Raw genomic sequence first — 14562 nt, 5'->3', positions numbered from 1 at the left:
GAAAAGCAACAGGTTTAGTGTCCTCCCATTTTCTCCGAGACCCTCTTGGTTTCTCTCCTCCCATGTCCTCTTAACCCCTTGTCTTCATCTCTGGCTTTTTCAAAACTGAACATGTGAGGGGAGAAAGGATGTCCTGGTGCAGGCTGTCACGCACAAGATGGTGGGCAGGAGGCAAGAACCTCAGAAACCAGCAGGGGGAAGGAGACATGAAGGTGGAGGAGAGTGGGGTGAACAAAACTGGCGGGGAAGGCAGAACTGATGACGTACAGAAATGTGCAAGATGGACGCAGGGCAGAACTGGTAAGGGAACTGGAGGAAAGGCACAGACCACCTTAAATACCAGCATCATGTAAGCTGCTGATACAAGCAAGGGCAGGAGGAGTAGGACTGCATTTTTACAGGTCTAGTAAATGCGTTGAGAGGCTTCTGAAGGTGTTTAAAAGTTGTTTGAATTAGCCGGTGTTCTGGCTTTCATTTAGGTGACCCTGTCTGACTCCAGAACTGGCACCTGCTGTCTAATGCCTTTCAGCCTCAACCCTGTAGCGCAGAAGAGAAATAGCGCACGTTTGTTGAGTAATGTCTTCATGCCTTCCTCTTTACAGCAGCAGCAACTTCAGCTCACTAAGAATGATGACTGGTCCTTGCTGCAGTCTTTTTAGACTCCTTTTGCACATTATTGTAGCGTTGCATAAGAAATATTCTTTCACTCCTTGGGTAAAATGTTTGAAAGGCAGAATGAGCAGCTAGTGCTCTGCTTTGAGTCTATTAGAGCACCGCCTCAAAAGACTGTACAGGGAAGCTGTCAAAAGGAGATCAAAGTGGGGAGACTAATAAGTTCTTAGCAGACGTGTGCTCAGGGACTTTTGGGGTGCAGGCGATAAAGGGAGGACGAGCACTGCAGATCTAGAGTGATCAAATTAGCTGTCTTCTTTCCTTTCAGCTCTTCCTCTTTGAAAGTTCTTATCTTTGACTTCCTTCCTTCAGGTTCACGCAGATTTTCGTTTCACTTCAGAAGTGCCGTTATTCCAGTTCTGCTGGAACTAATCAGATGTCATCTCTTGTTTATTCTGAACAATGCTGAAAAATTCTTTTAGAGAGTCTTTTCTCTAATCCAACCTTGAAAATTGTTGCAATTTCCAGAGAGGATGTCCTTTTTATTTTCCTTTGAAAACCATTTTCCCTCTCTCATCTTTTTAATGCAGCTCAATTTTTGACATTTTATTTTCCATTTTTTAATTGTCAAGCTGCGCACCATCGTCAGTATCATGAATGCTGAGGCAGGAGTCAGAGCATGGAAAATGTACAGGTCGCAGACTAAAAGCAGCTGGTTATGTCTTCATATTCTCAGCAACAAAGGTTGACCTGAGACAGGAAAAAAGTGTTGAAAGTCCAGAGGGCTTTCCAGTCAGACTGGGAGAATTTCAAAGTAGGTCAGACTGGCTGACAGTGTCACGTTAAGCCTTGCTCCGAGCTGGTTTTAAAAAGAACTCAGGAAAGTCCTTTTCCACTCCTTACATTCTTTTGAGACTAACACAAAGGACAGGGCTGTCATTTGAAATAAAAGTGGAATGTCTCAAAGATAATCCTGTGAGCTGGGTGACTGCTTGTATGATAAAAACACTTTTGTGAATCAGAAAAAAGGTGAAAAGCTGTATTTGTCACTGAAAATACTGTGGTGTTTCAGACTCATTAAAGTTGTTATGAATCCTGACTGGTGGGTGACACTGGAAACTTCATTACAAAGCATCTCAAATTGTAATGATTGTGATTTTGTATTATATGACTGAGGCACATTTTAGAGGAAGATATTAATGGCTTCAGTGGATGATCTAAGCCGCGTGAGAAAAGTGGAAGAGACAGTTCCTTTGTTTAGCTGTCTCGAGCAATGGATGCTGGAGTGTAGGAGCAAATCATGGGGAAGAGATGTTTACACACGAATAGACTATACCCTAAAAAGCAGCAAACAACTTACAGCGTGCTTTGTTTTGTTTGCCTAAAAAAACCACCCCACCTTTAATATACAAATACGGCAAATGACTTGTCTAATAGTTTACTTCTAGCTCATCCTTCAGTGATGCCCTGTACTAGTGGGTCACCTGCAAGGCTGTAGGTAAGCAGACATTGCTTTAAGTTTCATCTTGATAAATTTCTCAACTTAGTGAGTGCAAAAGCCTGCCTCCTTGTCTCTGCATAAAAAGGTGTGCTCAAAAGTGAATGGAATGCCATGAAAAACAGATTGCTCAAGAGAACAGGTAATTTTCACAATCTAGGTTATTTTTTAAGTAAGTGCTTAATACCCAGTAGTTTGACAAGTGCGAAGGCACTCTCAGTGTACTGACCTGGGAAAAGTGGTGATGAAAGAAAGAACAGTCTCCCTTAAAAGTTTAAGGCAACGTCTGTTTTTGTCAGACTCTCAGTAAAATCACAGGCATCATTCCAAAGGTAAATCACAAAATCAGAAAGTGGAAGACTTCACTGAGTACATCCTCCCATCACATTATTCTTCAAAACATTCTTTTTTAGTATACTGTCTCAGTTCAGTATCTCAAATGATTTATTTGACTGATGGAACAATACAAACCAGCGTAAACAAAATATTCTGGTTAAATCCACATAGTACTTTTCTACAGAAATATTATTTACCTCAAATTGATTTAAAGATATAACAGTCAGTTTTCCTAGGACAAGATGATTGCATCTGAGATCAGATGGAGTAACCCTATGCTCACATTCTGCCCTACTTCCCTTCCTACATTGTATGGATGTAAATACTTTTAAGTCCACACGTTATGTTTTATAGCTTCTTTTACTTTAGGGTAAGGTGCTTTATTCAATACATACATAATTTAGCAAGACAGTGAAACCTCTAGTAAGGAATACCTCAGACAAGCAATCTTTGTCTTAAGAACACCCCTCAGTTTCAAACATTATCCCCTGAGGCTTCTGACACTGTATTGTTCAGCCTCTGCTAAAAGGCACCACTATTGGTGAACACATTTTTCTGACAGGTTTAACACTATATATTCTGCATTGCATTTCAGAGAAAAAAAAGATCTATATGAAAAATAAACTAAAATAATTTATGACTGAAAACATTAACTCGGCATAGGAACAATATGAAAGAGCTATTGCTATGTTCTATGACTCATTTGGCAGTTACACCATGTTTACAGATACCTGATGTAGAGCTCTACTCCAACGTGGACAGAAAGGCGTCCTGATGAAAAATAATGACGAAATTAAAGTAAAAATAAATCCAGGATGTAATGATTGATAGGTGAAACACTAGACTTTTCTTGACGGTCTTCGTTTGAAAAATAAACGAGCTTTTAACCAGGTATTAGATTCTGCTTGCCAGCATAGAACAACAGAAAAAAACGCTTTAAACAAACAGGGCTTTTTACAAGCTACTGAATGCTTTCACTGATGTCCAGATCTTTAAAACTGAAAACTGCTCACGATGAAGTGTATGGAGCAAGTACAGGGTCCTCAGTAATCCACACTGAGGAGCTGTTCTCCTGGGCTAAAGTGTGTATACAAGAAGGACCCCTGGTCAAGTAAGTACAAGCGTGTGTCTCTTCCAGCAGCCACAGAAGACTACTAGAGAAGAGTACATTTATTCCCCCCAAAGTGTAGAAGCCAGAGAAGCCCTGGGTATGATGCAGTGTTTTGCAGCAACTAAACATTATTTTGTAATACATTTTTGAAAAGATGCTTTCAGAAATAAAGCAGTGCCAGACGACGGAAGTGTCATGGACATAACGGTTGGTGGGAGCTGTATCCTACCTTTGGGCTAGTGAGTCTGCTTACCAGTTGCATTTTCCCGTGTCCCTCTTTTTCCCATGTTGTAGTAATGTTAGCTGCTCAATACGGCATAAATGCCAATGAATGTCAAGCTTTGTTTGCCTTTTCAGCCGCCAAGGGGTTTTCTGATTTTTGTTCACATTACTGTTAGGTTTTTTTTTTACATTCTGTGCAAGTGGGTTTGAAGACTGTACTCTTTCTACTTACCCAGAAAGATATCTCAAATCTGTTAAATTACAGGGTGGCAGCAAATACCTTATTTCAGGGATAGTGAAAATTTCATCTCTAAATAACAAAAGATGGAAAAGTCACGATGCGTGTGACAGCAGAACAGGGACCACAATAGTGTAAGACACAAACAGACCTTTCTGTCCTCTCTTATTTGCACTCACAAAAGCTACCATGTGCAAAGCAGATACATGGTTTCTCATCTCTGACAAACAGGATAGTGTTTCCTCATGCTCTATTTCATTAATTTTACAATGTATGAACTATGCTTCTATGATTAAACATATTCAGATGTTAACTACAATTAAAAATCATTTAAATACAATTCATGAGTGTATCAAGAGGAAAAACATACAAAATAGCTGACAGAAACATAATAAACAATGAAAATCCAGGAGAACAGGCTACATAAAACATTGGAAGGTTCTTGCTGTCTACAAGGTCCACTAGCCTGAACAAATTCTGAGGTTCACAGCTCAGGATTTTAAGTTAAGGATACGGACAAATTATCACAGTCGCTAGTGTTATTATGAAACATCATTCCTGCTGCTCAGTTATGCTCTGTCTAGCTACTGCCTCAGAGAAAAGGTGATTGCTCCGACATACGACCTCCCCACCCAAAGCAATTTTCTCATAACTTCTATTCACAACTTCCTTTCTATGCCCCAAAACTGTATTTCTGAATTGTCAGTAACTCCATTTGATAAAAAGGTTTGTAATGTTTAAAGCCCAAATTAAACCCAAAGTGCTACCTGGGTAACACATCTGAGAGGAGATTATTTTGGGGGCGTTTCAATTGCCAAACAAAAGGGAAATTTTCTATTCCTTGCATATTAAAAAGATTACATTGGCCTGCAATGTTGTTCAGCCATTGGAATTAAGAAATAGACATAAATGAATACAAAAGTATGGGTCAGCAAATATAGAGCTTTACCCGTAGTCTTAACTGGCTCAGAACATTTCTTTTCAGCATAATTCTGTATGCATATCCTCCATAATTTTAATTTAGGAAAGTTAATGCCTATTACTGTACAACTCTTGCAACACAAAGTGTTATGTAAGTGGTACCGATTATTATGATGTTATTATTTGCTACTGTAAAAAATATTTAACAAGCAGAATGCTACAATAATTTGTTCATGTTGGCTAAAACTAAATACTGAAACCAACTTTTGAAATATACATTTTTAACTGATGGTTAGGATGCATACAATGCAAATGGTCATTTGGGCTAAAATGTTTTAAAAAACTTTACATTTTAATTTGCTTCATACATCGTCTACAACTGAAAGGGTCAACATTTAGAATCCGTATTTAAGTCAATGCTAATATCAATAAACTTCAGTTTAAATTAATGCAAAGGATATACTCTAATGGAAAAGAATTTACTCGCTTTACTAACTACTTCTAAAGTCTAAAAGTCTGAAAGAGTTTCAAAATGTTGTTCAATATTGTATGTGCAAAACCGCGTTTAGTGTCTTCAAAGGACTCTAAGTGGCCAGACATCTCTCATGCCATCTCGTCTATCTGCATACATTAAAGACATTAGGTCTGTGGTTTCTGTTAAGCCCCATGGTGACAACTGCTGGGAAACTGTCACTCTTGTGCTTTCAAACAACTGCTCTGGATATGTGAAATTTGCAGAACTGGAAGCAATAGCTGGAAAGCATCCTGAATATAAGTAGTACTGTTGCAACCCTAATGGGGAGAGAAAACATGTGGTTCATCAGTACAGCTGTCAGGTATTTCAGGAATTACACTGTACTTTTTAAATAAACTTTTTTTTAACATCTGCATCATGCTATATTAGTATATGTATTCACACAAGATTTTAGAATCTGTAGATAACAAAAATGATAACTTACAACAGTTTACAGCTAACAAGGATAGCCTGAATCACTATATAAAAATCTGATTTCCCCTCCGTTTGAACTCTTGGACATTTTTGTTTGTAGTGTGAGTAGAATAAAATACCACAGTGTTCAGAAGTAGATTTGACTTATAAATACAAACCAGCTAGTCTTTCCATCAACAGAACTAAATTTGAATCTGCTGTAGGTGGAAGAAGCGTCACTGAAATTAACAGTTTGAATTATTATAATGGTTTTAACACGTAGTACTATTTTTGGAATTTCTAATACCGAACGGTATAGCAGCTTGTAATTCTCCACGAACCTAGGCTGTACTAATACATATTTGTATACAAATATGGGATTTAAGAAGTACAAAACATCGTATTCCACAATTCTGGACATTCCCAGATTTTGCAGTTCTTGGAGCACAGAAAGATACGTCAGCTGCAATAGCAAATTTATCCTATAACAAAAGGAACCGTACAGTAATCTTTACTACAGCTCTACTCAACTCTCTATAATTTTCCTTAAAGCTATTGTAAATTCAGTGCAAAATTGCTTATTGTCAAACAATCTTTTCCTCATTTTTAAGGGAACACAGCTATTAGATACAGAATGGCAACTTGTAGTCACTACTACATGTTTATTTATGTTTAAAGAGAAGTGTGGTCTAATTAGCAGAGTTAAAAGAATTCATGCTGCAGATAGTACACATTTTAGTACTTTACGAGCACATTACTCCCTCTTGACCTCTTCTCAGTAAAACTGAGGCACATTTTACTCACTGTGCTTTTCTGATGAAAAATAGCTCATGGTGTCTAATAGAAGAGGTCACTCATAGATCATGGTGTCTAATAAAAGTAATCACTCCTGAACATTTTGGTGATGTCTGACACATGGTTATCCATGTGCTGACCAAGCCTGCTGCTAGACCATGAATCTTTGCATAAATCTAAATGTCCGTGGATGGGAAGCACTGTAGCATACCTGCAACTGAAATTTTAAAGAAAAGAGTAGTCTGCAACTATCTGTGAATCAGAAATACTATGCAGTATTTGAAGTAGGTAACAGAACAGTAAGAATAGACTTATCCCAGGCAACTTGTGAATAGGTTAGAAAAGGACTAAATTGCACATTGCAAACTGTCTGCTGTGCTCTGACCCATACAGCAGCAGAATTTAAGAGCTGGCCAGTCTCACTTCAGTCATACAGTTCTTAAGAATCTGTAGTAAATGCAGTATTACTACTATAGTATTTGTTGGAGAGGCTGAATACAAAAATGAGAGGTTTATGAGCTGGCACTGAACAGCCAGAACGATATTGTCATTACTTTTTATATAGTTCTTTCTTCAGACATAAATGTGACTGTTTCATTTCAAAATCATTTTACTAGAACATTTCTTAATGTGAAAAAAGTGAAGGCTTACCTCTAATAGCACACTGTTGATGATGGGGTTGAGAACCTCTGCCTTCATACTGCTCTGTAAACCGGAAAATAGAATGAAGTGCCAGGACGAGAAATACATTTAACAGAAATATACTGATATCTGAGAAGTGGTTTTATGAATTCTATAAAGGTCTTGCTTCACCTTGATTCTTATTCAGACTGTTTATCACAGTATTGCTGATAACTGTGTCTACATTTCATACACACTTCAGTAGACCCTACATATTTCTATCACCAAGTACAATGAACTAAGACGGGCCCAGGGTTTTATTTTGTCATCAATTTAGGTACCACAGAGTTTCAAATTGCTTGGTTTCCTACGGATGTGAGATTTATGTGATGACATTGTCTGTCCATCTGTCTGTCAGTGCCCTTTTCATCTCCCCCAAAATTTTTTAACCCCTTGCTCATTTTCAAGGAAACAAGGAGGAAAAATACAGGTCAGAAGGAAAATTAAGCTCTTAGAAGTTTCACAAATATCTGTGGTTAGGAGGAAATGAAAGGCCCTACAGAAGGAAAAACAGGTGAAACCCAGATGCCCAAACTGGAAGCAGTATATGTTGAGCTGGACAACGCAGGCTGGCCAGTAAACATAGCTCAGCATGCATAGCGTTTTTCTCAACCACCTGATAGGAATAAAGATGGGTATGATGAGTGGTGACACTACTAGAGGCTAGAAAACCGAGATTCGTCAGCTCCTCTGCTTGTTATAATGGCAAAAGTTCTTTCCTTTTTTTATTCTCACTGTTCTTTGCACTGTGTTTTTTTAGAACGACAGTAACCTTCAGCAAGAGTTGCTTTGTTTCAATACCGAATGGTGGACTTTATTAGAACAAAGGAAACACAATACTGGTTAATTTAACTGAAGGATTTCCACTTACAACCTTGTAGCTTTCATATTACAGCCTTACAGAAACGTGAAACACCTTAATTTTAGTTTGGAGAAAGATGGCAGAACAAAGGGAAGAAGGTTAGAGAAAAGAAGAGCAATTTTACTGTCAGTTACTAGAAAATCCATTATGAAGTGCACTGTTTAGTTGATTGTCAATAAACTGAAACAGATAGAGAGCAGTATCAATTAAATACTATTGACTGTATGAAGTTTGAAAGAATCTTGTGTAAGCAAGCAAAGCTATTATTTCTTATTTCTCCATTACTGCTCACTCGGAAACATCACCAACATTATAGACTGTGTGTACAGCCAGCACTACAACTAATGTCTGGATTATACAGATATAACTGTAGGGATGGCATTATGTTTGAAAAAAACAGTATTTTCTGTTCTAAGCCATTTCTCAGTTTCCCATGAGTTAATGCACTTTGCAGGATACTGGAATGTGTTTGTGAACCCAGGTGCTGTTGGCAGGTTAAGGAGGAAGTTGAACCACTGGGACATGCAGGAAGATGTAGATTTTCTACAATCCTGTGTGACAGGTGCTCCTTACTTTCCTACTGATGATGGTGAGCAGAAGGCCCACATCTTCCTCCAAAAGCTTATCGGGATGGGACAACACATTAAAGATCACCAGACTGCCCTACTAAAACACTCTTCTAGAGAGTATTTTGGCAGTGGGAAGTGTCTTTGTGCTCAATTTCTTATGTGTCCACACAAATGTCCACAAAAACAATCTGGTCCTAAAAACTGAGTACAGAGTTGATAAGAACAAAACCTACTGCAATGCTTATGAAAGCTTTCGTTTCCAATTTTCTGAGCTGGGCCAGCTTAGTATTTCATGTGCAATTTATTTTTATATGTCTGTGCATGTACTTATTGCAAGTGTCACCAAAGATATGCTAAAATACAATCCCAAAATGCAAAATAAGCAGTTTCTCCCAGAGTAATGGGAAGGAATGTAAATTATTCAGAATAAAAGCAACCCAATAAATCATGTTCTCTACAAATAACTCTGCAAAAAGTTGCTCAGAGATGTGCTGGAAGAGCTCATGGGAGAACTGGGAAAATTCCCTTTGATGTACATTCACGTTTTCACGGAGTAATCAGGAGAGCCAGATTTTGTTATTCTCTGACATTTACAGAACAATTTCAGCAACAGCACAATTTTTGCCTCTGGATCCTGCTAGAATACTCAGATGTCAGTCATCTTTGAAACATCTTGAAAGGCAGGATACTATTTCTAGAGAAGATGTTCACAGATAAAGGGATGTTCCTAAATGGAATATCTTGAGATACAAGACATAGTGATTTTTTTTAAGATGGACGACCAAACTGATTTTCTAATCTCTTAAACCTTTTGAAAACACAGTGGCCTTGGGCCAGGGGATTTAGCAAAGGCTAAGAAGACAACTCATGAGAACATCTTAAGGTACTGGAAGTGTTATCTGTTAATGACTTTTACATGAATGCATTCAAAAGGGATAGGCTGAGTAGAAGAAAATATCATCAAGTTGTGGGACTTCAAACGTGGGGCTCTTTCAGTATGAGAAGGTTAGAAGTGCTGAGTGGTGATCAGGAAAAATGGGAAATGGTGTCTAGAAAGAGAGATTTTAGAAGGCAGGGGAGACACTGCAGTCTATCAAGGCTTATAAACTTTCTCTGCAACAGGGAATCTGCTGTAAAAATGCTCTGTGTTCTTGATCCGAGGAAAGAAGTGCCCTCTTTGCTGGTACCTCATGTAAAGCCACCGGACTCATGTAGTAAATTCTGTTTCAAGAAGTGAACTATGTTAAAAAAAGTCCAAATGTTACAGAAAATGCTGTTATCTTACCCCAGCTGCTGTTAAAGAATCGGAAAACTTCTTTGATAAAGATGAAACTTCATTGCACATGGCACTTGTTAAACTGGTTTAAGAAAAAGAGAGACAAATATAAAAATACATCCTTGTCCTGTCAATGGATAAAAACCTTATGACTGTCCCAGGAACAAACTTCATCTTAGAAGCCAAGAATGTTCTTAAGGCAATTTTGCTTCTAGTAATTTTTAAAATATTTTGGGGCAGACTTTGTTCATGATATAGTTTTTATATTCCTCCACTGAAAAATCCATTGCTGACTACAGCAGCAAAATGATGTCATGTTGGCTCAAACACTAATCTTTTTTCACAGGGCAATGTTTCAATTTTTTAAATTCTAAACTTCTAGTTTAACTATTGTTTTTCTGATGATTGCAGCAACACAACTCCTAGAAATACTGTTGGAAATAAATCAAACTTTAATGAGAACAGTGAGAAGTTTCCTATCTAAGCAACAAAACATCTACTCTATACTAAAAGAGGAAGTACCCTTGTGGTTAAAATACAAGAGAACAAGGAGATCTAGTTCTATTCCTAGATCTTTCTCTGTTTTGCTAAACAATTACAAGTGCATCATATAGAACCTCATCCTGCAAGGTGCACCACACCTTAGCTCTAATTCTGAAAAATACTTGTTTGAGTACTTTGTTTTAGCATGAAGTGTTCCTATGGACTTTGCTATTGTTACTACCATTCCTAAGGATAAACACTTGCTTAAATACTTTACTTGCTTAGGACTCAAGTGCTTACAACATCTTAACATCAAAACCCACTGAAATCAGTAGACTCGATTACTACAGAGAGCTTGAGACCTGAATTTTGAGTCCCACTAGATAAACTGACTTCTTGAATTTATGTATGTTTTGTCGTAGTTTACTACAAAGTTGCTGACAAATGTGGTCTTACTGTTTAGAACTACAGGTAAACACTAGACAATGAAACTCTATTGGCAGATAATAAGACTGCATTATGCACTCTAGACGCAAATTCTATATATGCTAGCACAGTATCTTTTGCAGAGGGAACAGGAAATGCAACCCAAATTAGCATGTACATTTACTTGCTGGAGCAGAAACAACTTTCAGCCTATGAATAGGTCATGTTTTTGTAAACATACATATGTTAGCCATGTCAAAAAATGACAGGTAGCCTATGTAACTTGATTACATGAGAAAATATAGCACCAGGACCCCTAAAGCCAATGCTGTTTGTTGATCCATGAACTTATTGTGCTTTCAGGTGCCAAAAGCTGAATGGAACTTCATGAGTTTTAAGCAAATGTCAAATGTTCATATATGAAGTACATAATACTTACTTCGTCAGTACTTTTGCTTGATCTTGAGCTGTTTTTTCTACTTCCTGCCCATGTAGGATTAATTCTGCTACTTTATGAAGCTGTTCAATACAACGAGCAGTTACCTCAGCCAGACTTTCAACGGACAGCATGTAGATTTCCTTAAATTAAAAAACAGGGAATAATATAATCAATAATAACAACACTGATAAATATACATATAGATATATACATATAAAAGAATTTGAAACATAGGAGCCCTCCTCACCCCAATTGGAAATACCACCATATACATAGTGAAGTAATATCAGCCATAATGTCATCCTCACAAACAATACTGGACAATGAAATATCCACAGATTATAAAATACAGACCTTATACTTATCCTGAAAAATTAGTAAGAACAAGTCCCATTTATTTGAATGGGAACTAGGCCAGGCTCTTGGATTTTCTAACATAGCACTTTTAAACCTAGTCCTAACAAACACAAAGATCCCTTAACTCTAGAGTAAGTCATAATTACTTTCATATGGAGCCAAAAGTATTGAGTCATCCCTCAGATGAATCTCCAGAGTACAAATGGATAATACTCCCAATAAAAAAGTGGCTTTTATCAGCAACAATAAAAAATTCTACCTAGCACTATGGCGTTACAGTTTTCACAAGCTGATGCCAGCTGGAAATCTGCAATCGCATAAAAATCTGTAACATATACAGTGTAACTGTCTCCTTCTTTGGACCTTTTTTGTAAGGAAACATGACAGATAATTTCTTTATTAGAATTCATTCACAAAATCTTGACAAAGATATCAACCACATTTAATATGGCTATAACTTGGTGTAAAATATCAATCACAATTAACTTCATCAACAAGAGGTGTTGTCTAAATGGACACAATATTTTTAGCCTTAAGTGCTATCTTTCATAAAGAGAATGAATACTTGTGAGTTGCTAAATTATATTTCTGTTTTGTCTGTTTGTGATTTAAACTGTTTAAGAGTTTAAATAAAGTTTGCGAATTTTTTCCATGTATTGTCACTGATAGAAAGAGATGCCAAGGAATGTTGAGATCTGACTTTCAATGTGCTATCAACATTACACCACAGAATCCCTCAGCTCGCTGTATGTTGTGTATACACATGCATACACACGAAAACATAGATACAAAAAAATAAAAACAATGCAATAGGCAGAAGACCTGCTACTTTGATGTTTACTTTATGGGAACAGACTAACAGTAAAAATATTTACATAAGTTAGTTTCCTATTGGGTCTACAGTGAATAGTTACATATTAATATTTCTTAATACTTCCATGGGTTTAAAAAATAAGGACAACATATAAAACCAACACACAAAGATGAAGAAGTAATCTTATCAAACAAAATATGACAATTTGCTTCATGAAACTTATCCTCCAAAAGCTATTTTACCTCCACAGTTTTGTTTTTATTTACTTCTGTTTTATCACCATCAATTTTATCTTCTTTTTCAGTCTTTTCTTCACCAGGTTCTCCAGGTTTTTCTTTTAGCTTCTCTTCTATGTCTACTGGGGTGGAAAAGCTGGCTTCTTCCAGCCATTCATGAGCTTTTTTCCTAGCCTGCCAAACAAAGAACCCGACCCCAAAGTTCAGTTAAAATAGGGAATATCAAATTATGTTCCTGAACATTAATTAACATTAATTACTTCCTTTTTACATTCAGAAGTTTAAACATATCAAGCCTCTGCGTGGCATTTAGTTAAGTGTATATTTAAGAAACTGTAGGGAGAAGCATTTCTGACTGCTTAAAGATGGATCAGCCAGGGATAATTCTTCTACAGGTATGACATTCCTAACCAACGCATAGAGTTGGCATTAATACCAAAGTTACTAATATGTTGGCTTTATGAGGTATCTTTCAAAGGAATTTACATAGAAATAATTTTCCCAAATAAAAAAATAAGAAGGTGGGATAAAAAAAGAAAAAAAATACTGGAGAGGTAAGAGAGATGTACTAAATTCTTAAAGGAAAAATAAATAGAAAATCACTGTATCTTCAGCTGCCTTCCCAGGCGTGAAAGTAGACCAAAGTGGAAAAGCCTTTAAGTTTTATACAACTTCAGACTACTGTTATAGTTAGTAGAAAATGTATGATGTCTCTTTTTTAACATGAAGTCAAATTAAAATATGTTAAGACCTAAGCCTAAACCAGTTATCCATAGTCTATGTATGTAGCTAGAGGGATAGACATTCACCTGAGCCTAAGATCAGCAGGTGAATCACCTTTAAAGGGGCCTGATAGTAAAAATGTGACTAGTGATGTGACTAGCTTCTAGCCATCTAATTTTTAGATGACTGAAGCTAGATGAGATAAATCCAAGACTTTGATTCTAGCTAAGAAGGTCTGGAGAAGTCCCTCAGAAGAATGAACATGATGAGCAAAAAAAATATTTCTGAACCGGACCTTTGCTCCCAGTATGTAAGACCAAATCTGCTGTGCTCATGAACTCTGTTCTGCTAAGACATCCCTGGTTCAAGGCTTTCTAACATGGCCCATTGTGCTAGCTAGTCATTGCAACTGTATTGCCTTACTAATCTCACTTTTATGAAAGCTTTTCTATATTCATCATTTTAGTCCCACCCTCCTGTACTTTGCTTTCTGAACTGTCTGAACTGAGGTAGGTACTGCTCTGTGTCAGATGTCAGAACAAAGCCCTCCCTCTTTGTCTTTGTCCAAGAAACAGAGGGCAGCTCACTAACAGGTGCTAACCTTATTAAGTTTGTCAGGAGTAGCAGCAACATGCAATTCAAACAGCAGTTCAGTGAGCATGCTGACAAACTCTTCTCCCATATCTGCTGCAAGAGAAAACAAGACAATTTTTGTTAGGGTGTTATCACTGTAATATTTTACACGATCAAATACATCCGGTCAAATAGCTTCCCCAAGCACTCTAGCACTTGAAAAACAGCGACAGTGATACAAGAAAGGTGTGTGTGGGTGTGTGCGTGTATATGCTCAAATAAAGAAGAGAACAAGCAACAGAGATACCTGTACAACCATATATGCTAGCTTGACATTTTGACTACTCTTTCCACCCCATTCTAAATTCCACTAAGTTTCACAAAGACAGGTAAGAAGAGAAGAAGCTGCATGATCCCTAGTTATCTGACAAAAATACATGACCAACAAAATAACCAAAGAAG

General features: G+C 37.2%; 1 protein-coding gene across 2 annotated transcripts in view; it reads right to left on the bottom strand.

Moving 5' to 3' along the window:
• Positions 1–4250: 4250 nt before the first annotated feature.
• Positions 4251–14562, bottom strand: part of FAM114A1 (family with sequence similarity 114 member A1) — a 37615-nt gene continuing 27303 nt past the window's right edge. The window contains exons 9-14 of one of the 2 annotated variants that reach the window (XM_075499928.1): positions 14129–14211; positions 12811–12978; positions 11398–11537; positions 10059–10131; positions 7313–7366; positions 4251–5730 (exon numbers count right to left, since the gene is read on the bottom strand). In XM_075499928.1, the coding sequence (XP_075356043.1) occupies positions 5629–5730; positions 7313–7366; positions 10059–10131; positions 11398–11537; positions 12811–12978; positions 14129–14211 (620 nt within the window). In that variant the 3' untranslated portion in view covers positions 4251–5628. Of the gene's footprint in view, positions 5731–7312; positions 7367–10058; positions 10132–11397; positions 11538–12810; positions 12979–14128; positions 14215–14562 lie in introns of both variants that reach the window. The other variant, XM_075499927.1, reaches the window with a different exon arrangement.

Source organism: Mycteria americana, chromosome 4 (genome assembly GCF_035582795.1).
Source record: "Mycteria americana isolate JAX WOST 10 ecotype Jacksonville Zoo and Gardens chromosome 4, USCA_MyAme_1.0, whole genome shotgun sequence".
Classification (NCBI taxonomy): Eukaryota; Metazoa; Chordata; class Aves; order Ciconiiformes; family Ciconiidae; genus Mycteria; species Mycteria americana.
This window is presented reverse-complemented; position numbering and strand designations above follow the sequence as displayed.